This window comes from Scylla paramamosain, chromosome 33 (genome assembly GCF_035594125.1).
Source record: "Scylla paramamosain isolate STU-SP2022 chromosome 33, ASM3559412v1, whole genome shotgun sequence".
NCBI lineage: Eukaryota > Metazoa > Arthropoda > Malacostraca > Decapoda > Portunidae > Scylla > Scylla paramamosain.
This window is the reverse complement of record NC_087183.1, coordinates 9,285,830-9,310,147: the sequence shown is the minus strand read 5'-3', so window position 1 is coordinate 9,310,147 and position 24,318 is coordinate 9,285,830. Positions and strand designations below refer to the sequence as shown.

General features: G+C 36.5%; 1 protein-coding gene and 1 long non-coding RNA gene across 23 annotated transcripts in view; one reads left to right on the top strand and one right to left on the bottom strand.

The window, feature by feature from the left end:
* LOC135089638 (uncharacterized) overlaps positions 1-24,318 on the bottom strand; it is a 77,069-nt gene that overhangs the window by 35,738 nt on the left and 17,013 nt on the right. The gene's annotated exons all lie outside the window — the stretch shown is intronic.
* Positions 1-24,318, top strand: part of LOC135089635 (restin homolog) — a 167,070-nt gene that overhangs the window by 132,559 nt on the left and 10,193 nt on the right. For 10 of the 22 annotated variants that reach the window (XM_063985483.1, XM_063985482.1, XM_063985480.1 and 7 more), the window contains 19 exons: positions 7,030-7,182; positions 7,732-8,070; positions 8,363-8,537; positions 8,810-9,044; positions 11,082-11,135; positions 15,968-16,108; positions 16,288-16,452; positions 16,796-16,816; positions 17,686-17,850; positions 17,999-18,341; positions 18,477-18,595; positions 18,707-18,847; positions 19,102-19,248; positions 19,498-19,989; positions 20,103-20,234; positions 20,381-20,497; positions 20,882-21,009; positions 21,518-21,635; positions 22,135-22,847. In XM_063985483.1, coding sequence (XP_063841553.1) covers positions 7,030-7,182; positions 7,732-8,070; positions 8,363-8,537; positions 8,810-9,044; positions 11,082-11,135; positions 15,968-16,108; positions 16,288-16,452; positions 16,796-16,816; positions 17,686-17,850; positions 17,999-18,341; positions 18,477-18,595; positions 18,707-18,847; positions 19,102-19,248; positions 19,498-19,989; positions 20,103-20,234; positions 20,381-20,497; positions 20,882-21,009; positions 21,518-21,635; positions 22,135-22,847 — 3,898 coding nt within the window. Of the gene's footprint in view, positions 1-935; positions 1,028-4,375; positions 5,426-7,029; positions 7,183-7,731; positions 8,071-8,362; positions 8,538-8,809; positions 9,045-11,081; positions 11,136-15,967; positions 16,109-16,287; positions 16,453-16,795; positions 16,817-17,685; positions 17,851-17,998; positions 18,342-18,476; positions 18,596-18,706; positions 18,848-19,101; positions 19,249-19,497; positions 19,990-20,102; positions 20,235-20,380; positions 20,498-20,881; positions 21,010-21,517; positions 21,636-22,134; positions 22,848-23,196; positions 23,253-24,318 lie in introns of those variants that run through there. The other 12 variants (XR_010261566.1, XM_063985487.1, XM_063985477.1 and 9 more) reach the window with 10 other exon arrangements.

Here is a 24,318-nt window from a genome sequence, read left to right as displayed (position 1 = left end):
GAAGCATTCCAGTGTTGAAATTTCCTGTTCATTCTTTCTATTTTCATATGCTTGTGGTAGTACATCCGGACTTCCCTACTTGGTACTCTCTCTCTCTCTCTCTCTCTCTCTCTCTCTCTCTCTCTCTCTCTCTCTCTCTCTCTCTCTCCACCGTATTTTTCAATATTTCACAAAATTAATGTGCTGATTAAAAACGGTTATTTTTATATCATCATTGTCGTAACAACAACTACTACTACTACTACTACTACTACTACTACTACTACTACTACTACTACTACTACTACTACTACTACTATCTGTGTTGATAATGTTCTTGTAAGTTACTTCCAACAGCCTTTTGACATTTCACTAAGCCGGAATCAGATCCACTACACAACCGATAACACATAACACATATCTCTTAACACCGCAACCTAGAAACAAGAACAGTAATCACCTCACCAGATAGCCTCAGCAAATCTCAAGCGATACAAAGTGAAAGATCCCAGCTTTACTATTTATCAGTTACGTCATGAAAACAAACCTTGATAATTTCTGTCAGGTTATTTCTTGACAGTTACTATTTATCTGCAAGGTTATTTTAAAGGGTTTGATGCAAGGTTAACAAAAAAGGTGCAATTAGTAGTATTTTTTGCTCACTGAAATCGTTAGGATTACTCAAACGAAATAACAAATCTCACAGAGCTGTATTTTCAAATATTTCTGAGTTACTTTGTGAGTGGCATTTGAAACAGTCCTAATGGCAGAACCAAACGTTTAAGTATACTAATCATAGCATCATTAGCAGTAAAAGAGTTAAGGTGTCACTAAGGATGTGCGAGATATAAGGCGGGAGGAGGGAGGGACGGGCTAGCGGGGAGGCGCGAGCGAGAAGAGCCGAGAAGGGAGTCTCTGTCACACACACACACACACACACACACACCACTTCCATCAGTAATGCTCTGCCAGTGGGTGGGTGAGGAGGTGCCGCTCGCCACTCGGGGATTTGTGTAGACTGGAGGCCATTGTGGTTCATAAGGCAGTGGTATATAACAGTGAATCTTGCCCATGTCGAGTTGAATGATTAAAGTGATACCCGCGTGTGATGGTGAACTTGAAATTGAAAAAAAAGTGAATAAATGGACAAAGTTTAATTTCGTTACAGTACAGAAACGTGGTTAATTACTGCAATGAGGTGATGGTGAACGTGAGAATGTATGTTAGAACTCTGGTTATGGTGACACGGGACGAGACGAGACGAGAAGATGGAGGAGATTTGGAGAGGATGTCCTGAGTCCCTCTAACCCTTCTCTCTTTCTCGTTAGTGCTCTCTCTCTCTCTCTCTCTCTCTCTCTCTCTCTCTCTCTCTCTCTCTCTCTCTCTCTCTCTCTCTCTGAACCAACGAGGGGCCTGTCAGGGGATAGGAGGCCGCTTAGGTGACGGTGGTTAAAATAAGCAAAAGGCGAGGAACTGAGAAGGAAAAATATGTGAAAACTGAACGTAGCGGGAAAATCAGTGAGGCATAGAAGTGTTGGGGAATGGAGGTGGAGGGGTTTATCAGTCAAGAGTGGGTGTAGGAATGAGTAATAGCATCCCTATCATCTCCCCTCAGTATTTGGTTATGTAACTACGTGACATGATTTTAACAAGTGCTGTGAGAAAGAACCAGCGCATCGTTCTCGCTTAGAAGTATGTGACGCAATCAGTTTACTTGAGAATTCCGCTATTTATACTTAGTACTCGCTAAAGATAGTCAGATGTACTACCTTATAAAAGTTTGCTTCATATTCCTTTGTTTGCATGCTGGACAAAAACTACTGCCGTTATGAGGACGCGGAAGTAGCACACGCATACTTGACGGAGGCTACCACCAAAGCGTTACCGCGTTCTGGGACACCGCCACTCGTAGTAGTTGTCTCCAGCAGTACGTTTTCTGGGTCCACGTGACGCAGGGAGGTGATTGGGGTTGGGGGGGAGGAGAGGCTGGAGCAGGGGATGTAGGCCACCAGTCTTGCCTACTGAGATCTTACACATCGTTATTTTCTCCCTACGCCTCATACAGAGACGTGTACACCCTTACTTATACTCTTCTCTCATTTATCGTGTAATGTGCGCGTGTGCAAGTATGTGAAGGATACGTCAGTGAACTGTAGTGAATGTGCGTGTCATGGGATGGCTTCAAATTGTGTTACATATTGGCGTTGGGCAACTGGTGTGAGTCACGGCGCGCAACGTCACCCTGCCAAGGACAGAGGGGGGGACTAGTGAACGCCCTCCGTCAGCATGCACAGATAATCGTGTGTAGACGAGATAAGCAAGTCAGCACGCAGCTCATACTCCTAAACCAGAGGCGTGCTTAATAATCCTCTTCGCTTCACTCATTCAAGGTGCCTAGACCACTGCCGGTTATAAAGTGACTGATTCCTATTATCTGTTCCCTGTCTTGCTGCATTGGGAGGGTAAATATTTGTGCGTGATAACAAGCAGCACTGCAGTAGTTTAACGTTGATAAGAAAGATTATTATGCAGGTGGGATAAGTTTTAGGAATATAATAAGTTAATTTTACTGTCAAAAAAAAAAAAAAAAAAAAAACGAGCAGTGTGACTTCGGAACATTATTAGTGACGCAGGGTTACTAGGTAGTGAATATTGCGGGGAAGGTTGGGGTGGCCTTTATCCTGCAGTGGAATCATATTGCGGCGGAGGTGGAAGAAGAATATAGTCCTTTGCAGCCTTGCCCACCATGGCCAAAACCTAACGACCTGTGATGCATTATACATAATATGGCGGGCTCACCAACAACCTTTGCTCAGATTATCCTAATTTAGCGGTGGAAGATCCTGCGAGTGGAATACGAATGGAGGGAATCGTATAAACAAGGCAGACAGGTTTACGAAATGGATATTGGGGTTGGTATTTAGGGCACCGATTATCAAGGAAAGTACGGCTTGAGTTGCTAAGTCACGTTTGTGATTCATGAAAAAGAAAAAGGATGCTGGGGAAGAGATTAAAAGCAACAATATGAGTGGAACTTAATCTTAGCTCGAAACATCTATATGAAAGAGATGCGTAATGAATAGAAGATAAAAAAGGAAAAAAAAAAGAAAAGAATAAAAAATGAATAAAAGAATAAGATGAATTAAGATCAAATGAGCAATGCAATATAGATAACGATTGTTAAGTTACAAAATAATGATGACAATAATTATATTTAAATCGCACTGTAACTAGTCAGGAAATCCGTAAGAGAACGGATATGTTAACGCACTGTTGACTTTTAACAAATCGTGTTAAGCTTTGTGTAGGTTTACGGACTTACAACAGACCACTGCTTATGAAAGTAAACCAAGACTTGAACACAAACATTTCGTAACAAACGAGAAATTTGAGCGAAATAACAAAATATTGTTTATGTTATGCTTTGTAAAGTTTTCCTTGTTTCTTTGCGCATTACTCGTGTTATTTGGACAATGAACCCCGCAACCTTGGGGCTCTGCAGGTAGTGAGAGGAAAAAAGGAAGAGTAAATGATAGAGACGCAAGGGAACGAAGAAGGGAGGCAGTAGTTGGCTAATATAATTGAAAGAAGGAAATAAATAGACAGGAATAAGTGATGTTATTCAGTGAAAAAAATAAATGGACGAATAAGGTGAAATTATCGAGCGAAAGAATTAAAGATAAGGAGAAAAGGGGTGGTGTGAATATTGGATGAAGGAATAGAATAAGTGAATGAAATAAATGAAGAGAAGAGTAGGAGAAATTATAGACTGAAGGAAGGAAGGAAGGAAGGAAGGAAAGAATGACTGAAAGAAGGAATAAGGGTTACTGAGTGAAGGGACGGAAGGAATGAAAGGAAGAGTGCGTAGTTAATTGAAGGAGAGGCGCAGTGAGAGAAAGGATAAATGAAGATTCACAGAGGATCATAATGTAAGTGAAGTAGAGAGGTGTAAAGGAAGAATGAGTAAGGCTATAAAGTGAAGGAAAAGAGGAAGGAAAGGAATATGTTTGGTAATAAATGAAGGAGGGGATGGAAGGGATAGGGGTGGAGAGAAGGAAGGGGAAGGGGGGGTGTTATAAGGGAGGAAGGGAAGGAAGGAAGGGGGAGGGGGATTATAAGGGAGGGAGGAAGGAAAGAGTGGGCGGGGTTATTGAGTAAAGGAGGAAGCCGAGTGAGTCACTGAGGAATCCCAAGTGGCCAAGGTTTTATTTATTTACTTATTAGATTGATGTTTATGTTGTACTATGTTTATTTGTTCAGTTTAGATAGACGCTCATCATTACTTCGTTATAAAACAATATATTACTTCCTAGAGAGAGAGAGAGAGAGAGAGAGAGAGAGAGAGAGAGAGAGAGAGAGAGAGAGAGAGAGAGAGAGAGAGAGAGAGATTGTGAACTGAGAAAATCATATAGTAGTTTATTTTGTACTTATACATTATGAATTGGAAGAATGTTGTGTTCTATGTACACTAGGTATGCCAATCAGTCCATATAAGGGCAGCGGGACTGGATGCTGCAGGGGGTGTCACAGGAAATGGTTAGGTAACCTTCCATTCTCTGAAGTCGACGCGAGGAAGGCATTATAACGATGATGTGGTTGTGAAAGTGCACGTAGTTTACCCACCGTTGAATAAAGATCTAAAACCAGCCATTATCAGTAACATAAGAAAACACTTGATAAAGAAATCCATCTGAAGTACCTAGGGATTATTATTTTACATGATTTTATTGTAGTTCAAACTAATATAGTGTGAATTATTTATTTCTTCATTTTTTTTTCATTTCATTCTCCTCCTCTGCCCATATTTACCCTTTCTCTCTTTATTCATTCTCTTCACCTATTCTTGTACTCACGTATGTTCATAATTACCGCGGTTTGTGAGATACCTCCAGTATTTGCAGTATTTTTAACCCACCACCTCTAAATTTAACCCTTGAAAGAATTTATATTGATCGAAACTGCAGGTATACCCTCATATCACGCATCACATCACAAGTAGTCCAACGAGAGTGACGAAACAGTCAAGAATGTGCCGTAAATTTAACCCGAAATAGCGATGATTGCTGCGTGACGTCGAAAAATCAGCTGGTCGGTTGGCGTTCTCTCGGTCAGGTGTGTGCCGAGAGGGGGCCGCTACCGTGTCCCCTCAAACCACTCCATTTATCATGTATTAAGTGTACTGTTACGTTACTTTGATATCCGTTATGCTCATTCAGCCCTGTGACGTCCAGAGCTCCGTCCATGAGTTGATACACAAAGAACAAAGAGAACTAAGTGTTTTGAAGTGTCATGTGAGGTGAGACTAGCGGACTCAGGCAAAGGTTTATACGTTGTGAGGTGTGAGGGATGGGCAGCCTCAAGAGAACAGCTGGGCCAGGGACAGGTGCAGGTGCCCGTGCCTCTGCCTTACCAGGCCCCAAGGTTCCAGCAAAGAAGCTGGCCACAGGTAAGATTCTGTTGTGATTTTCTAGGTAGGCCTGGGAAAGAATCCATTTTGGTGGGAAATTTGTAACCGTCACTCTCTCTCTCTCTCTCTCTCTCTCTCTCTCTCTCTCTCTCTCTCTCTCTCTCTCTCTCTCTCTCTCTCTCTCTCTCTCTCTCTCTCTCTCTCTCTCTCTCTCTCCAGCATTTATTTATTATTAGTGGGACTGTGATTGCTGATATTTACACAATTTCTAAATGTTTTGTTTACTTTTAAATATTCTTATGTGGAATATTGTTGGTGTATTTCTTTAACTACTTCATTCTGGTCTATATGATGTTTCCACGTTACATACATTGGATACTATTGCACCTCATCTGTTAATGGTTTGTGGTTAACTTCAAAAAGATTAGGTTAGGTTAGGAAATTTCCCTAAATTTTTGCTGATGACTTAGTTGAGCCTTCCCCTCAGGAAAATCTTGTACCACCAGATGCCAATCTTCTTGACCAGGGTGAAGAAATTCCCAAACATAACTTTAGTGAAGGTTGACCACCAAATGTCTCACAAATGTGAATTGTTGGATTCTGAGTGTACCTGTCACCTGTACATCACTGTGGTCTTTCATACACCAGCTTGTGCTGTTTAAGTCAACCCCATTCTCGGTGTCTTTGCTGCTGTGTTAGTTTAGGTGAGGTTCGTGGTATTAGGTTTGACTGAATGCCATAGCTGTTTACTCTTAGGAGTTTGTAGAGGTCAGTTTAGAGACTGTTATGCTGGTTAGTGAAGTGTGCCTACCATGATGAGGAGAAGCCTTCATTCATATTTATAAAAAAAAATGCATATGTTGAATTTTACTAAGAAACTTATCAGATTAATTTAAAACTTAATGAAGTGTATTAGGAAAAATGTTTCATTATGAAATTATCTACATAGCTCAGTGTAATTTACGAAGAATTTACATTGTTGCCACTTGACTGCTGTTAACTGCTGATTGCAGATAAAGAAGAGCAGTGCAGAGTTAAAAGGGAGAATGATCACTTAGAATGTATCAACAATTGCAATGAACTTTATATTATGTTTGTTATTTATTTATTCACTGTGAAACTTATTCTGGATGGTGCATGCTTAAAAACTTTCATTTGTATAGCTGAGATGAAGCACATGCACATTCACTTTATACATGGGAACTCATGGTTGGAAGACAGCACTTACTGTGTAGTGGTAGGACAGTCAAGGTCATCTAAATTATTAGGGGCATGGTGATCATTATGTCGATTGGTAATGAGTCGTTTACCTTGAGTATTCTGTCATTTTGCATCCCTAGATGTTCCTTCTCATGGCTGTCTTTAGGATCAGTTTCTCAGTGTTCCTTAACATGGGTCAGTACATTTAAATGAAGAAAAGTTAAATTTTATTTATTTATTTATTTATTTATATTTGTTTTGTTTTATTACATAATAGGTTATAGGTGAACCAGAATTGGTTACCAGTAGTATAGTGCCTAGATATCAGTGAAAGTATTGACATTCAGTATTTGCACCGAAATTACAATTTGCATGGTTTACAGTGTAAAAAAAAGCTAACATGAATGACTTCCACTTCTAAGGATGATTTTGTTCACTTTCAGATGCATCTCTTGTGCTGACAGAAGATACTGACAGTTTTATCATTGGAGATCGAGTGTGGGTGGGTGGCACCAAGCCAGGGGTCATATCATACATTGGGGAGACGCAGTTTGCTCCCGGAGAGTGGGCTGGCGTCACTCTTGATGAGCCTATTGGTAAGTAACTTCATTGTTCATTTAACCCACATTGTTGTAGTGTATATGAAATATAGTGGACATGTACTGTATGTGAACTATGTTAGTATCTAACTTTGTAAGTGTCTTTTGTCTTTGTTACCTGGATAATGGATATATTCATGTTAGTATGAGAACTTTCTTATAAAGGTGATGTTTGTGTGAGGTTTTATCTAATTTTCTTCAGTATGCAGTGTCATTTGCATTTTCCTGTGATTATTTATATTATTATTTTTTTATATACATCTTTATATGGGAGTTAGGTACCATGTGTATGACAGAGACTGATACTGTAGACCAGAGTGTTTCTTGTAGTTTCCCTTAGGATCTTAAGTGTTCATTTTTCTATATGTTTCTTGCTTGACCAAAATTGGAAATGTAAATTATGTGTAGAATGTATTGCATATGAAGTTATATCAGATGAAGCATGAGAATTATGGCTGCATGTAGTATGTACATTTTAACTATTACTTTTACATTCTTGCAGTTTATTTTTCTTGTATCAGTAATTGTTCTTGTACTGCCAAACAGGTAAAAATGACGGGAGTGTTGCTGGAGTGCGCTACTTCCAATGTGAAGCCAAGAAGGGAGTTTTCTCCAGACTGACAAGACTTTCTAGGAGTCAACTCACCGACTATGACATCGAGCTCCTCTCGTCCCGCCGATCGTCAACAGCAGGGTCAGACTCCCCCAAAACCAATGGGACGCCAGCCAATAGCATGACCTCTGGACCCACCTCAACCACTGCGTCAGCTCGCAAAGTTACTCCAAGCAGCACCTCATCATTTACCAAGTCAGGCTCCACAGTCTCTGTCAAGACCTCTCCAACTCCTGCTGCCACTCCCAAGAAGACCAGCACCACCACACCAGGTATGAAGCCTTGATTTTTTTGTCATGCCATTGCTGCTCTAGTTTAAGATTTTTACCTTGAATGTAATGTACAGACTATGGTATTGTATCTTTATAACAGGCAGTATTTTGCTTATGCCTAGAGGTTAATATGTTAAGGAATACATGTAGGCCTGATTGTGAGTGTGTATATATGGCATCTTCTCCAGGTTACTTTTCTTCTAGGTGGATGTTGACCTAATAGATAGCTAGGTGCAGTAATGCATGGATGCACTCTATATTACATTATTGAATGTATGTGTTTCTCTTAAAGCATCCTCTTCAACTGATGCCAAGATTGGGGACCGTGTGGTCATTACAAGCACCACAGGTGTGCGTCATGGCATCCTGCGCTTTGTGGGCAAGACAGACTTTGCTGATGGAGTGTGGGCAGGAGTGGAGCTGGATGATCCAACTGGAAAAAATGATGGTTCAGTGGCTGGCAAAAAGTTAGTCATTATTTTTTAGTATGTTGGATTCTGAAAATAGAAATAATATATTTTTGAAAGAATTTTGTGGTGTGATTTAGCTAAGATTATTTTAGGGCATTAGAAAATGAGAATTTACAAAGTTCCAGTATATAATAGAGAAGTATAGTAATACCACTGATTTCACTGGACATTCCTTTGGAATACCACTTCCTTGAGTTGTTCCCTTATCAGTAATATTTTGCATGAGGACTAAGCTTAGTTCTAATAGTAAAACAAGCTGTTCATTACAGATATTTTGAGTGCAAAGACAAATTTGGTCTGTTTGCTCCTGTTGGCCGTGTTAGCAAATATGCAGCTGGTTCAGGGGCTGCCCGCCGAACCTCATCTCACCAGACACCGAGGGCTACAGTGCGTCGCTCTAACAGCAGGGAATCTCTGGGAGCATCATCAGTGGCTTCCTCCACCACCTCCTCTGTCAGGGGCACCAGGGTAAGACTTGGCGTCACCTCCCTCACTCCAGGCCAGGTACTGTGTCTCCCAACTTCTTGCTGTTGATCTTGAATGTTGTCCTCAGCAGTGGCTTTATAACCAGTATTCTTTTTCACCTCACAAATGTGGCTGAGTATTGCATTGCATTATACTTTTCTGTGATCTTCGTATTCAGCTATGTACATATGTTTTATAGACAAACTCAACAAAATTTTGCTCTATGATACAAGATAAATTTCTTTGAGCATTTCCTCTTGCAGTTGTAAAGCTTGTTATTATTTACCAAGCTTGAGGATGATAAAAATTGAAGTCTTCCAATGCATCATGTTATTGCCATTTGATACACATTTAAAGCCACTGCTTTTAAGGATCACAGTAAAAAAGCAGCAGAAAAATGGGATAAGCTAGACCAGCCTTCTTGAAGACTTCAAAATTTTCTGATCACAACTGAGAAGAATGAAGCAGATGGTAATACTGTACCTTAGGATTCCTTGTATGTGACATCTGAATGGTTTTCTGTGTGTGTGTATGTGTGTGTGTGTGAATGAGTTTAATAGCAAATTTGATAGGTATTGGTATGGTATCTGCTTTGAGGCTTGATAGTTTCAGCCCCTATAATGTCCATATTTCTGGGAATAGAATTAGGTTCTGCATGCTATAGTGTCTGTGTGTCTGTGTATGCATGAGTGCAAGCTCAGTTGTGTATGTGTGTATGTGTGCATGTATGAGTGGTTGTGAATGTGTATGCATGTCTGTGAGAAGTATATTTACTTAATTTCCAGCTCTTAGAAATTAATGGAAGAATTTTTCTTGTGTAAAGGCATAGTTATGGTTGTATTCTTGTGTAGCTTAAGAAGGAACTTGTGAAGGAAGTTGTCTAATAAATAAGAATTTCATGTTTTGACATAGAATGATACTGGTGGTATTAGGTAAAGTGTGATCTACTAATATGTTTTGAATTGCATAATGTTTTTTTATGCTCATACTTTGTGTCCCTTGACATTGCCTTTTGATACATAATGTACAGGAATGCAGAACTATTAACTATAGATACTACTTGGTAGGACCAGAAATTGATACGTTGACTAAATCCTAATATAGGAGATTAAAATAAAATCTCTTTTCGTTGCACGGAATTTATATAATTTCAAGAAATTAAAACTAATGTTATCGTAAGCATGCACTAATAGTAATATAGTTATATTTTGTCTCCATTTCATAATTGATGTGCATGAATGAGTCCTGAGGAGGGACAGAGGAATTGAAACAGAAAGGCTTTCTTGCGTTTGAGTTAATGTACAGTTTTGAGTGGAAGATGTTTTGAAAGGTGCATATATCAAGCTCTTAAATCACAGACCATTTAATTTCTTATAGAAGAACGAAGATCCATTTTAAAAAGTATGTTTGAATCAAAAGGCAGAACTTTCACACACTGCCTTGCTGATGATCATTTTGAGGATTATAAGTGCAGATGAAAGCTTGCTCAATCTACTTTGTAATGGTTTGATGCTATTCTGTGAATATTGATCATTCATCATTGAGTTCTATATGATGCTCTGGTTTAGCCTAACTCATAGTTTTGTTGCCTCCTTCACTACTGCATGATATCATTAAGCTGCACAAAGTCACCTGCTTTTGTACATAACTGAGCATGAAGTGTGAATGCTATGACTGATATATATGTGTATATACTATATGCTTATATACTATATGCTTATGTGATATAATCTATATTTTAGACCTAGAATATTTGTTATAATAAATGATTGTAGAGCGTAATACTAAAAATGTTTTAAAATTAATCTAAATTTCTGTTAAGTTGATTCTTTAAGTAGAGTAATTGTGCTCAGTCCCTGGAGTGCATTTAGTGATGTATTTTTAGGGTGCTGTATGTGATGTGTCTTGGCTACATCATGTTTGTGTGTGACTTGTGGCTGGATCCACAAGCAAGATATTGATGTTTTACTAGAAGAATTAGAGTTCTTGACATTTTTTCTTCTGCAGCATGAATTTTTTCATGATAGTCAGTGTGATAGGGTGTTGTGGAATGACTAATTGCATGGCCCATTACAGAGACCCACCACTCGGCCCATGACCTCCTCAGTACCCAACACCAAGGCCCTCCAGGTGGGTAACATTAGGTCACGCTGAGACACTCATTTCATGTAGAGCATGGAAGACAGGCAGTGCATTTTCTCATGTGTAAAGATGAACTTGCTTCATTATTGCCAACTTTGTTCTTCAACTAATAGAATTTTGGGTTTAGTGTATTATTAGTTCTATATCTTTCTATGCCTGATGTATGTTTCAAAGAGCTCCCTTGGGAATGATCACAACAAGTCTCATGTTATATATTTAAATTTATAGTGTCATATTGTGCATAATGTCAAGGTTACAGTGTGCTAAAATTAAATGCTAGGGGTAATTCTTATTATTGAAAATTTTTTTTAACAATGTTCATGTTGGCTTTACTCTGGCTTGGCTATGCATTAGTGGTCAAAATTACTGGTGCATCTCCTTCTCAGACTACACAAGAGTAAAAAAGTGTGAGTACAAACACATACTTGACATTCACTTGGATGTCTCTTTCATCGTGTTGGACAAATACAGTATTTGTTTAATTATAGACCAAAAGCTAAATACATTGAAAGGAAAATCAAGTGTTTTTTGATAAAACAAATAACAACTTTTTGTGGTTACCTGCTGGCAACTAACATTTTTCAGTGCTCTGGGTTTCTTGACCCAGCCATGCACCAGTAATTTTGATCTTAGGTCCAGGCTAGTTAGATGTTAGATATTTTTGTCAAAATTACTGATGCATGTCTTTTGGAACCAGGTATTGTGACTAGTTTTACATATATATATATATATATATATATATATATATATATATATATATATATATATATATATATATATATATATATATATATATATATATATATATATATATATATATATATATATATATATATATATATATATATATATATATATATATATATATATATATATATATATATATATATATATATATATATATATATATATATATATATATATATATATATATATATATATATATATATATATATATATATATATATATATATATATATATATATATATATATATATATATATATATAAATGTTCTAGGTTAAATTAGTTTGTTAACCTGAGTTAAAATAATATGTTAATTGTTTTGGAAATACGAGTAGGTTCCATAAATGACATACGTATTTTATCCTTGATCTTTTACTCATGTTCGATAATTTTAACCAGTGGTGACGGTAACTGGTTATTCTCTCTTCTTGTATATACTTTTCTCTGCCATCTGTTTCAGGTTTGTGATGTGTATCTTATCCTGAGTTTACCATCACAGCCTTTGCTGAAAATGCTCCACTTCAACTAAAAAAGTATTGCAATGCAAACAGGGAGAAAATCCTCAGAATGAGGCATTTTCTCTTATGTTGTGCACTTGTAATACTCTCGCCTCTGCCATATTTATTACCATGCCATCCATTCTTATGCAGGCATAGTGGTGTTGCTACTACTTCCTTGACTGTCTGGGAAATACGCCTTAGTTTAAGGGGCACCATTCTACATCACATATCAAGCACTAATTTTTGGTGTTCAAAGTGAAAACAACAGCCAAGGGCAAGGCATGGGGGTAAATGTAACAGGTTTCCCTTTCTAACTCTAACAGGCATTTAGTCTCACCATTCACACACTAAATTCTATGCCATGCTTGGGTAATGGAATGGGTACCTCTGTTTTACTTTATTAAAACAATAATACAAAGCCAACCAATAAGTATTTTAGCAAACATAAATGTTACAAGACCAGTTGTGCTTGTGGGGATCTTAAATTTGTTCTACACTTCTGTGCAGCATTAATAATGATGTATTGTGGTGAAATACTGGTAAGAATGGGAAGAGTTCAGTATGTATTATGATACATGGAATACTTTGTTTTGAAATGAAGACATTGCATGTTTATTACAGTTATGGTTTTGAATATTTTTATTGTTGCTTAGAAAAAAACAAAAAAAACGTACTGTGTGTGTTAAAGAGTGGCAAAGATAAACCCTAAGAAAAAAAGTTGGATAACAAATACAAGTATTTTGAGATTTATCAGAGGAACTTTATTGAAAGGGTTTTTCTTGTCAAATTATGTATGAGCCCAGAACACACTTAAGTTTTATGCTTGATGCTAAATTAGCCACTCCAAGTGCTTGAAGTAACTTACCAGTCACATGTGGTTCTTTTTTATTCCTTGATTTTACCTCAAGTTTGTAATGAGTTTTGTCATTGTAATTAGTAATTTAATAGTTGCATGAATATGGATAGAGAACATCTTTCAGAATGATGCACAGATTCATTAGTCACAGCACCACCTGCACATACCTTAGATTATTACTTCACCTCATTAACATTTGCACCACAGCACTTGTGACTGTAATAGATCTTGCTTTCTTAGTGTTGGCTCCAACTTACACATCAGTATAAGAAGGTTCATATGTCTTTTTTATTCATTGTTTTATTCATTATTATTGATCGAGTTTCTTTTATAGACAGCTAGTCCTTTTCTAAACATGAGGAAGCATTAAGAAATTTATAGCAAAGATTAAGGCTGTACAACCAATAAGATAAATAATCCACAGAATTCTTTTTCACTCTCCCCCACACTGTGAACTTACAGGAACACTGGTACATTTTTTTTTCTAATGTAATATTTTCATTAGTTTAAAAAAAATCCTCCAAACCTTAGTATTTTGTTGAGGTAACCTGTTGTTGATGTGTTTTCACTTGGCATGTTCCTCGCTTGACATCAGAAATGGTGTGAGAGCACAGTATATTTAAGGACTACTCACCACCATGATGCTTGATATGAATGATGCACTGGGACTGTCACTAAGGGGGCTGTTTTGTATCTTCCCTGCGCAGGAACAAGATGAGCATGTGGTGGACCAAGATGGCTTTTACTGAGACTTGCAACACCCGTGCATTTTTGCTTCCCACTTCTCAGACTTGACACTGCTAGTCTGAGAGGATGCCTTTGCAATGTTAGGAGTGTGGCAGTGTTACAGATTGATTTTAAAAAGACTGTGTTTTTCATGGATGGTTTTATGGCAAAGGCAGAGAAAGTTGAAGATGGTATTTTCAGGTGGCTGAATGCTTTAATTACTTTTATTTTATTTTATGTTATATGTAATTTAGGGAGAATATTTAGGTTTTAGTTTGAATGTAGCTGTAATATAGTAGATTCTATATACCATACTTTTCTTGCTTTCATCTTTGTATTTCAGTAGATGATTTTTTTTAATATATTTTTTAATATTATGTAGAGTAGTGATGTCTTGCTTCTGAAGAATATCCTTTCATTTGACTGCCACAGCTAATTTGTCTCTTACAAGAGTATGAGTCTCAGTCAGTGTGCAGGATCATCATACTTATTAATACTGTTAAAAGTGCCATGGATGGAAAATTCATTGTGCAGTTGTGAACCTTTTCATATTTCTTTGTGGCCGCTTAATGAAATTCTAGTCTACAATGACAGGTAATGCAAGTACTGGTGCTACCTCATGGAAAGATAAATATGACAGTGCCATGGCCTCCAGTTGCAGTGCCAACTTTTACAGTGCCAACAGTGTGGGTGAAAGTAACTTGTTTAATATGAAGAGTCTGTCTTCCATTAAAGTATCGTACATCCTCACACTACTCCTCAAGTCAAACATTATTCTTGTAAGAGATAAATAATATTGGTTATTTCTTGTTATAAGTGTGATAAAGAATATAGATGATATATATATATGCAGTAGTGTAGTTTTATCTTTAACTACTTGTAAGATTTTTATCTCACAGAAGAGAATAGCCATTATTTTACTGCAAAACTTGTATATGTCTCATAGCTCTCTGTGGTAATTTTTCATTTAAATATTTCTAATCTAGTTTAAGTTTGAATATAGTCATGATTAGCATCACATGCTTACTGGGGAGATGCAGATAATTGCACAGGTACACAGGTGTCAATAGATAAAGATTAACATTCTCCACAATTTGTTTAGGAAGTTATGTACTATTTTTAATTGAAGAATGCTAGCTTGTGATCATCTAGATTTTAATAGATTAGTTACTTCCAATCAAGTTAACTGATATTTATTTTGCAAGCAAGGTTCACATTAGCTAAGTGACAAAGCTTTATACTTGCTTTAGGATGAGGACCTAAGGTGATCATACTAGGTTGTAATTTTATGAACTTTGTACTGTAATTCCTTGGTGGTCTTGCCTGCACTTATTGAGATAGATCTGGGTTTTGCTTTCTTTATGTTGTATGACGCATGCAATATATTTTCTGTAACCACCCAAGACAAAGTTACCACAGAGAAATTACTGTGAGGTTCTCATTTGACTTTTTGTTGTTTAAATGATGTAATGCATCACATATGAAGAATATGGCTACGGATTTATTGGAACTAAATGTGAAGAACTATTGTATAGAGATTAATATATATATTTAGTAATTTCTATTATTTTCAGTTGGTCATACCCCTGACATTAAACTAAACCAACCAAAATATACTTGTAAATTTACCCCTACATAACAACATTGTCATCATATACAGAGTTCACTAAATGTAGTCATCTTGATTTATGTCTTTAAGTTTGCCCTTTTTTTTTTTTTTTTTTTTTTTTTTTTTTTTTTTTTTTTTTTTTTTTTTTGCTGTTGTTGTAGTAGTAGTAGTAGTAGAAGTAGTTGTAGCAGTAGTAGTAAAAGTACTAGTGTGTGCTGCCTAGAAATACTGACAGTGTTAATCACCTCTAAAAAGGTAAGAACTCATTCACATCTTGGTTCTTAGTCCAGTGGAATGCTAAAATAATAATTTAATTCCCACATCTAAAGAACCAGTTTGAATGTAACTTTGTACCTTCTGTAACGATACTGTTATTCCAACAGGAAGCTCTGACTGAGAAAACGCAACATGTTGATCAACTGATGCGGGAGCGTGACTTGGAGAGGTCTGAGGTGGCCCGCATGGCAGCGCAGGCAGATGAGGCCACCAGGGCAGCACAGGATATGAAGCTGCAGTTGGACAGGGTGACTATCCCTTTTTACTTCTATTCCATTGTCGTTAGTTTGGCAATATGGAAGGTGTCATCTAATGAGAATACCTGGAGAAAGGTCACAAATGGTGTCCATCCCTGAGATTTTGCACTAGGGAAATTTTAAAGGAAGAAAGTGTTATCTTAATCTTACATCATCCTTTCTATTTTCAGCTACAAATAGAGTCTGAAGAAAGACTTCATGACTATGGCGAACGAATTCGAACTCTACAGAGAGAAAAAGAGGAGATACTGTCCAAACTTGAAGATAAACAAAAGGATTTGGATGACTTGTCTTTCCAACTTGAGGAGGAGTCCATCTCGAAAGCTGACCTTGAGGTAAATTCTGTGATTGATGTTGTGCCTGGGCTTGTGACACTTATGTTAAACTTACTTCCTGACATTGCATGTTGATACACTGTTTTAAGTCCACACAGTATAGTAGGGATGGAAGACATTCTGTAAAAACTAACGTTTCTCATGAATTGCTTCAATACACTGCCCTGAGTGCACGCAATAAATATATTTGGGAAATAACACATTCAGTAAGAAGTTGCATCTTTGACTAATTTTTGCACCTCTTTCCTTTATTATTAACTGATGAATGAGCAACCCATTTTCTTTTATTTCTGTCTATTAGTGTTTCAGAGTTTACATACTTACATTACTGGTTTTCTTTCAGAAAATGGGACAGACAGTATTAGTAAGTAATCTGGTTAAAACAGCTTTGATTAATTTGAATTATTGTTGGCTTTAGCATATCCTAACAAATTTGTTCACTTGTTGTTTCTTGATTGTGCAGTGCTGTGGGATAAAGCTACCTTTTTGTGTCACTTGAAATTTTTAAATTATTAAATACTATAGGAAATCAAGATGTGCGTTGTTTTGACCAATTGTGAATTTCCTTGAATCATTCTCATATATAATTTACATGTTTTTTTTTTTTTTTTTTTTTTTTTTTTTTTTTTTTTTTTTCTTCTAATACCAAATTCAGAGACTTCATGTGAACAGTGCTATGCTATTTTCTTTTCAGAAATGTAATATGCTTGTCTCTAATTCTGTGTATTATTATGTATTTCTTTCAGTAATATTCTTCTTCAATTTATGGGTATTTCTTGATTATGTATGTCTAATAATTGGCTGTAATTTTTTTAATATCTAATGTCTGTTCTTTTAACCTTAAAATGTTCTTGACTTTGACTTATGATATGATGATAATTTTAGTTTATTATTTTGTGATTAAATAGCTGTTGCCTGTTCTAAAAGTCAGTGTACTCAGAATCAGAATTAAAAAAAAAAAATTGATAAATAAGTATGTAGAGGATAAAAACACCAAACATATAAATTGCTCAACATACGAGCATCTATCCCCTCAAATCTTATGCTTTCCTGTTGGGAGTGTCTACATTGTGCTTGTTTAGACTAATGAGCTTCACCAGCCAGAATACTGTTTGTTGAAATAGAAATTGGTGATATCTGTAAAATTAAGTAGTTAGCTCTCAGTTTTGTATTTTGAATGCAATTAGTAGCACCTGGGGTAGACCAAAGAATAATACAAAACTTTAACCACAGAGTCGAAGCACAACAGATGAAGAAACTATAAAAAAGTTGCAAAAGGAACTGGAAGAAGCTAAACGAAAAATACAAGATCGAGGGAAAATGGAAGAAAATAAAGCCTTTGAAATGGAAGAAATTGAAATCAATCTTAGAGCAAGCATAGAGGAGTTTCAGATGAAAGTAAGTCAAACTATAAGTTTTATTTCAAACTGAAGTGGTTGTAATTGTATTGTTCTTGATAGATTGTATAATTTAAAGTTACGAATGAGTTTCAATGTAATATACATGCATTTTAATTATTTAAGATATTATTAATGGATTTCCTCAGGTAATGGATTTGGAAAAGGAAAAGGAAGAGCTTGAAAATTCATTATCAAAGAATTCTGAGGAACTGAAGACCATGCAGGCAAGCAATGAATTCTTGAAAAACAACATAAGTGAAAGGGAACAAAAGATAAAATTATTAGAAACCAGTCGAGAGGAGGATCAAGACTTGTGTGTGAAGAAATCAACAGAGATTTCTGAAAAGGATGCAAAGATAAAAGAGTTGCAAGTCATGCTTAAAAATAAAACTGGGGAATATGAAGACAATTTACAAAAACTACAGGATATCATCAAAGATGTGGAAAGAGGAAGGAAAGAAAATGAAGCCTTGCAAAAAGGATTAAAAGGTTTGTTATTGTATTATTGATCACAAAGGTTTACTTGATCTAGTTTTGTAGGAGTGAGTCATACTGCTTGAAATTTGAAAAAAATTCTTTTTAGCATTGTTATATTCCTTCATATTTCTGATGTTCTATGAACAGATATCCAGCAGCAGCTCAGCAGTGGAGCATCAGAATCATCAGCTCTTGTTGCTGAAGTCAGCAAGCTGAAAGAAGAACTGCGGATTGTATCGGCTAAATTGGAGAAATCACAAGATGAGGTAAATTCATCATCTTGTGTTGCAGCAAATTTGAAATGATGTTTCATGTTTACTTTTTGTCATATTCATGAAAGCAGAATCTGGAATTGTTATGGATACTTTTCTTTTCAGATGTCTGCTTTGGAGGCTCAGAAGTCCAAGCTAGAAACAGAGCTGAAGAACACCAATTCCTCCATGTCTGATAGCACTACCAAACTTTCTGAATTAACAACAGTTATTAAGCAAAAGGAGGAACAACTTCATATTGTTTCAGTAAGGACTAAAATAATCTCGCCATGAGTATTTTCCCAAACTAACTTATGGTCCTTTAATAATCTGTTGTGAAAGGTACAAGAAATGTTGGTGTCCTGTTTACTTACTAATTAGGTTTAGTCTTTGTTCCCACTTCATACTCCTCTTGTACCTCATCTGCTGATTGTTACTTGTAATTTGTTTAGAAATATGGCTTTCATTTAGAAATATGGCTTGTTCAATTTGGATTTGAAAACAGTGAATTATATTAACAGGAAAAACTACAAAAGATGGAACTGTCTCTGAAGAATGAACAAGAAAGTTGGTCTGCAGAAAAGAAGAAACATGAGGACATGGTAGTGAACCAAGAAAAAGAATATAAAGACAAGTTGCAGAAAGTTGAAGAAAAAATTGCCACATTGGTAAGTTTGAGTGTTTATTGTATAAAATTTTAAAATTTTCTTTAGTTTTAAAAATATAAAAATATAATGAAACATGAACAGATTATGGATTAATGTATTTTCTTAATATTTCTGCATGAAATGAGTTACTAAATTTTCTAGAAAATTTGATACAGAATGTTCATTCCTCATTATGCTATTTTCATACATCAGTTTATGAGTACTTGTGAGATTTTTATTGATCTATCCTGGAATTTCTTTATCCTTCAGGAACACAACATTACAGTTAAGACATCTGAAAGTGAGCAGCTTGCCCGGCAGCTAAAGACTGCAGAATCTCTTGTAAAGTCGCTGGAAGATGAGAGAGAAAAGCTAAAGGAGCAGGTGTCTGCTTCATTGTCTTCCTCTTCAGATTCTTCCAAGCAGCTAGAAGTTCTCAACAATCACCTTCAGGATAAGGGGAAGCAGCTGGAAAGTATTCAAGTGCAGTTACGAGAAACAGAAAGTTTGCTATCCCTGGAGAAATCAGCAAGAGCAGAGGAAGTTGCAACTGTTAAGAAGACTCAAGAAAGTATGAAAGAAAAACTTGAGAAAAAAATCCAAGACATGGAGAAGAATTTAGCTGCAAAGGGAGAAGAAGTCCTGTCTGTTCAGAAACAATACAAAGCTGAGCAAGAAGAGTTACTAAAGAAGAAGGATTTGGAAGTGTATGAATTGCAGGAACAAGTTATGATGAAGGAAGGAGAGCTGTCTGATTTAGAGGTAACTTCCCTGATATTAGGAAAGAGAAAGTGAACATTGGTGTAGACAGTGAATGCAAAATATGAAATAAATGGTAAGTGAAAAATATTGATTGTGGTCATCTTGTGTCTCAGGATAAGGTGAAGAAATTGGAGGCCCAGGTGACTGAGATGACAAGTTCTTCAGCTGACCAACAAGGAATCTTGGAAAAGTCTCTGGCTAGTCTGCGGCAAGAGAAGGATCAACTTAGCAAGGAAAAAGAGGAGGTGAATTAGATTATTTGAAAGGAAGTATGTCATAATCACATTGGAAGAAATGTAATGGTATTTATTATGTATCTGATATATTCTTCTGTCTGCTTATGAGTTTACATTCATGTGGAAGAGTGATAGGACCAACTATTTTGTTACAGATTCAGAAAAGCAAGAAAGATGTGGAAGAAAAATTGTCGGCCATGGATAAGGAAAACCTAAAGTTACGCATGGAGAAGGAAGAAAACTTGTTGCTGGTTACACAGAGAGATAGCCAGGTATGCACCTTTGTCTTATTGATTATAACAGTTCCCTTATTATTTACCTACCTGCCTGCTTTGTTCATTTGTGCTAAGTTTGTGAGTGTTTTAACATTTATGTAGTTCACTATGTGATATGAATTACTAAGTGTTGCCACTTGTCATATGCTGCACCTTTGCAAGTCATGTATCTGTTTGCATTTAATATATACCTTTGTCGATTAATTTTCCAATCATTTTATGCATTTGGAATTATTGTTGATCTTTCTGACTCACCATACCTGTAGGATTTTCTTCCAAATACATTGCAAATACATTGCACATTTTTGATGTGCAGCACTCTATGATCCCATTGTTATGGCACATAAATATCAGTCAAACCATGATGTGTTTCATTGTTAGGTGGCTGAGCTGAAGGCAGAAGTAGAGCAGCTGATGGCCACCTTCAACACACACCGGGAGAACCTGCAGAAGCAGCTGGTGGAGGCACAGAAGGACAAGGAGGTCATGGCAGAATTTCAACAAACCTTGTATGTTTTCACATTTCTCTTGTTACTATTAAACTATTATATTACTGTTTGCCATGTGTTTATGATTATTTTCACAGTATTGCATTATATTTTGGTGGAAGTAGGTTTTTTTTTCTTTAGGGATTCTTATTTTATATATCTTATTTGATTGGTATTGACAGCATGATATTTGTGATATTTAATTTATTTTGTGTATGTGATATTCATACTTTGTTGTGTTTATATGGGATTCTTTGTCATGTTTGTGCTATATATTCTTTTTGGAAGGATAAGCAAATCACTCATATTTTTATCTTTCAACCTTGCCTATATTTTGTTTTATATACTTCATTTCCCCACTTGTTATGTGTTCAGTGTTAGTCTTAGAATTCATGTCTAAGAATGTTCAAGAAAGCATTCAGTCCTTTAAGGGTTCATTTGCATGAATGACTAATTCTTTGAACATTCATTGAAAATTATACCCATCATTGTTTTGTGATATAATGTACAGGAAACCTTGTCCCAACAGTAAGGGTGAGCTGGACCGCCTTAATGGCCTGCAGGAACAGCTGACCACAACAGAGGAACAAAGGGTTACTGCACTGAAACAAAAGGAGCAGTTGGAAGAGGAGATCCGGAAACTGAAGGTGAGTGACAGTCATGATGTGATGGTGGATGGTTATTGGACTCACTGTGTGCAGTCTGTAAGCAAACATGCCTTCATAAAGAGAAACTATTCTCTCTCTCTCTCTCTCTCTCTCTCTCTCTCTCTCTCTCTCTCTCTCTCTCTCTCTCTCTCTCTCTCTCTCTCTCTCTCTCTCTCTCTCTCTCTCTCTCTCTCTCTCTCTCTCTCTCTCAAACTATAATCTACTGGTCCTGAGAGATTACAGTAACTTTTCAGTCTCCATTATAGAACCAGTAACCTAGGTGTTTTTTTTTCATTTAAGCTTTAAGTATTAATGAATTGCTGGAAACAAAGATGAGATCAGCCCAAAGTGAAAAATGCATTATCATTTTAAACACAATAATGCTTTTATCATACAGTTGTTTCAAGTTTACATTTTGTTGGTCTTTCAACCATTTCATTCATACAGTAATATATTTGATCAGTCTTTCAGCTTGCTTAAGAATTTTCTGAATTTTCAGGGTATTGAAGAAGAGAAACTCATTCTAGTCAAGGAAAGAGACAAATTAGCAGAAGATGTTAAAACTCTTCAAAATCTCCAGTCTCAAAACATCACTTTGAATAAAGAGAAAAGTGAACTCCAGGAAGAAGTGAGAAAGCTGTCTGAATCACAAAGAACAGAAAGGGATCAACATCTGTCCGAGAAGTCTCAACTTGAAGAAGAAATAAGGACCCTCAAAAAGTCTGAGGAGGAAAGAAGTCGGTTGGGAGGAGATGTTGAGAGGCTTGAGAATGAACTGAAGAAAATGACCCAAATACAAGAAAATAATAACACCCTTACTTCAGAGCTCAAAAAACTAAAAGAGGAAAAGGAGGAAATGGCAGCCAATATGAAGACCTTGGAAGAGAAGGTCACAGTAAAGCAACAAGTGGAAGAGGACAATGTAAGACTAACCTCAAATCTTAAATCTGCTCATGAAGAAAAGAACAAACTCATGATTGACATTCAGCGACTTGAAGCAGAAGCTGCCACTGGAGTGAAGAACCTTGAAGAGGTGAAAGATAGACTTGAAAACACCATGAAGACAATGCAAGATGAGAAAAAAGTCATAGAGGAAGAAAAGTCAAGGCTAGAAGCTGAAGTTTGCGAGCTTAGGCAAGTGAAGGAGGAAAAGAAGAACTTAGAGACAAAGAACTTGGCTCTCACACAGAACATAGAGGAACTTAAGCTCAGGTATGTAAATTACTCATATTTTTCAGGGATAGGTATAAGTGATGAGAATCTGTTCTGTGATAGTGTAAGGGCAGCCTAATTCCTACATGTTCATTTCATTGATCATACAAAACCTGATGCTGGTGCAGTCCTTTGTGATCTGATTGGCAGAAACTTGAATTACCAGATCTTGGGAGAAATTTGCCTTCGTTCAGCTGGAGAACATTGCCATACTAGTTTCAGAACATGAATTTTTACAAAGTTTATCTTGTAAACACTTTTTCATACTCAAGTGATGCAAAAAATATGCTGGCTTATTTGAAAAGGACATGTGTACATTCACTTTCCTTACCGATTTTGTTTTTCTCAGTGAACCATGTTGCACCATCGCATGAGAGAACAGTCTTGCATTTCTATCTTTTCAAGGTAGACTTTTGTTTCATTCAATTTGTGAAGTTCCGTGTGACAAGCGTAGTGAGTGCTGTACATTAGTATCGGCTAGTGGCTGTGCTAGAAGGTAATGTTGCTAAGTAACAAATGTGATGGGGTTCAGGAAAAAAGTTTTGCTATGAATGAAATGTGCAATAAGTGCTGTATGATATTGAAGTGTGTTACTTTCAGGAAACCAAGAAATACAAATGTTCTCTATGCAGACATAACTATTACACTGTATGATCTAATATCATTACATCTCCAGATGTTATATTCTTGTTCTTCATGTATTAAACATCAGTCTATAAGGATAAAACAGATGAGGAGGTGAAATTCTTTTCCTCTCTTTGGTCAGACTCTTGTATGTCATTTATTGGGAGAGGTAGCAATCTCTTTCTCTGCCAGGACTTCATCACTTTCCTCAGTCATCCCCTGTTGAACATCATTTACCCACATCTATTCATTTATCATTTCCATTTCCCAGGTACACTCAGCAGTGATGGGAGTGTCTTGTAGGATCTTTAATTACTCTAGTTCTACATCCCCAAATCTGTTATTTATAAATAAAGTGTTGAGGTTCTCCTTTATAAAGGATGTGCCTCTGTACATTGATCACAGGCTCTGTATCATTTTGTTGTCACCACTTGACACACACACACACACATGCACACACACACACACACACTTTAAATTTCCCCTACATATTAAGTTGAACTGATGCAAGCTGTACATGCATGCATCTTGCTTAAGTTACAATATACAATGTGACTTGAGGCTCTCCCCCACCCACAGAATTTCTAAATATATATTTTTTTCAGTGGTGATCAGATTTTTGAGCTACAGTTTTATAGACTGGTGTAAGTGCTCTGATACATTATTTGTACATATAAACAAAGTCCCTTTTTATAACTGCCAAATTTGTATAGCATTTTTAGAAGCACCATTTTGTCAGATAAATGTAAGTACAAGTAGGTGTTACAAGCCTCCACAAGACCTACAGAACTACTGCATATGGGCTCCTTTTTGTGTTCACATTTTTTTTATAGATCTTAAATACACA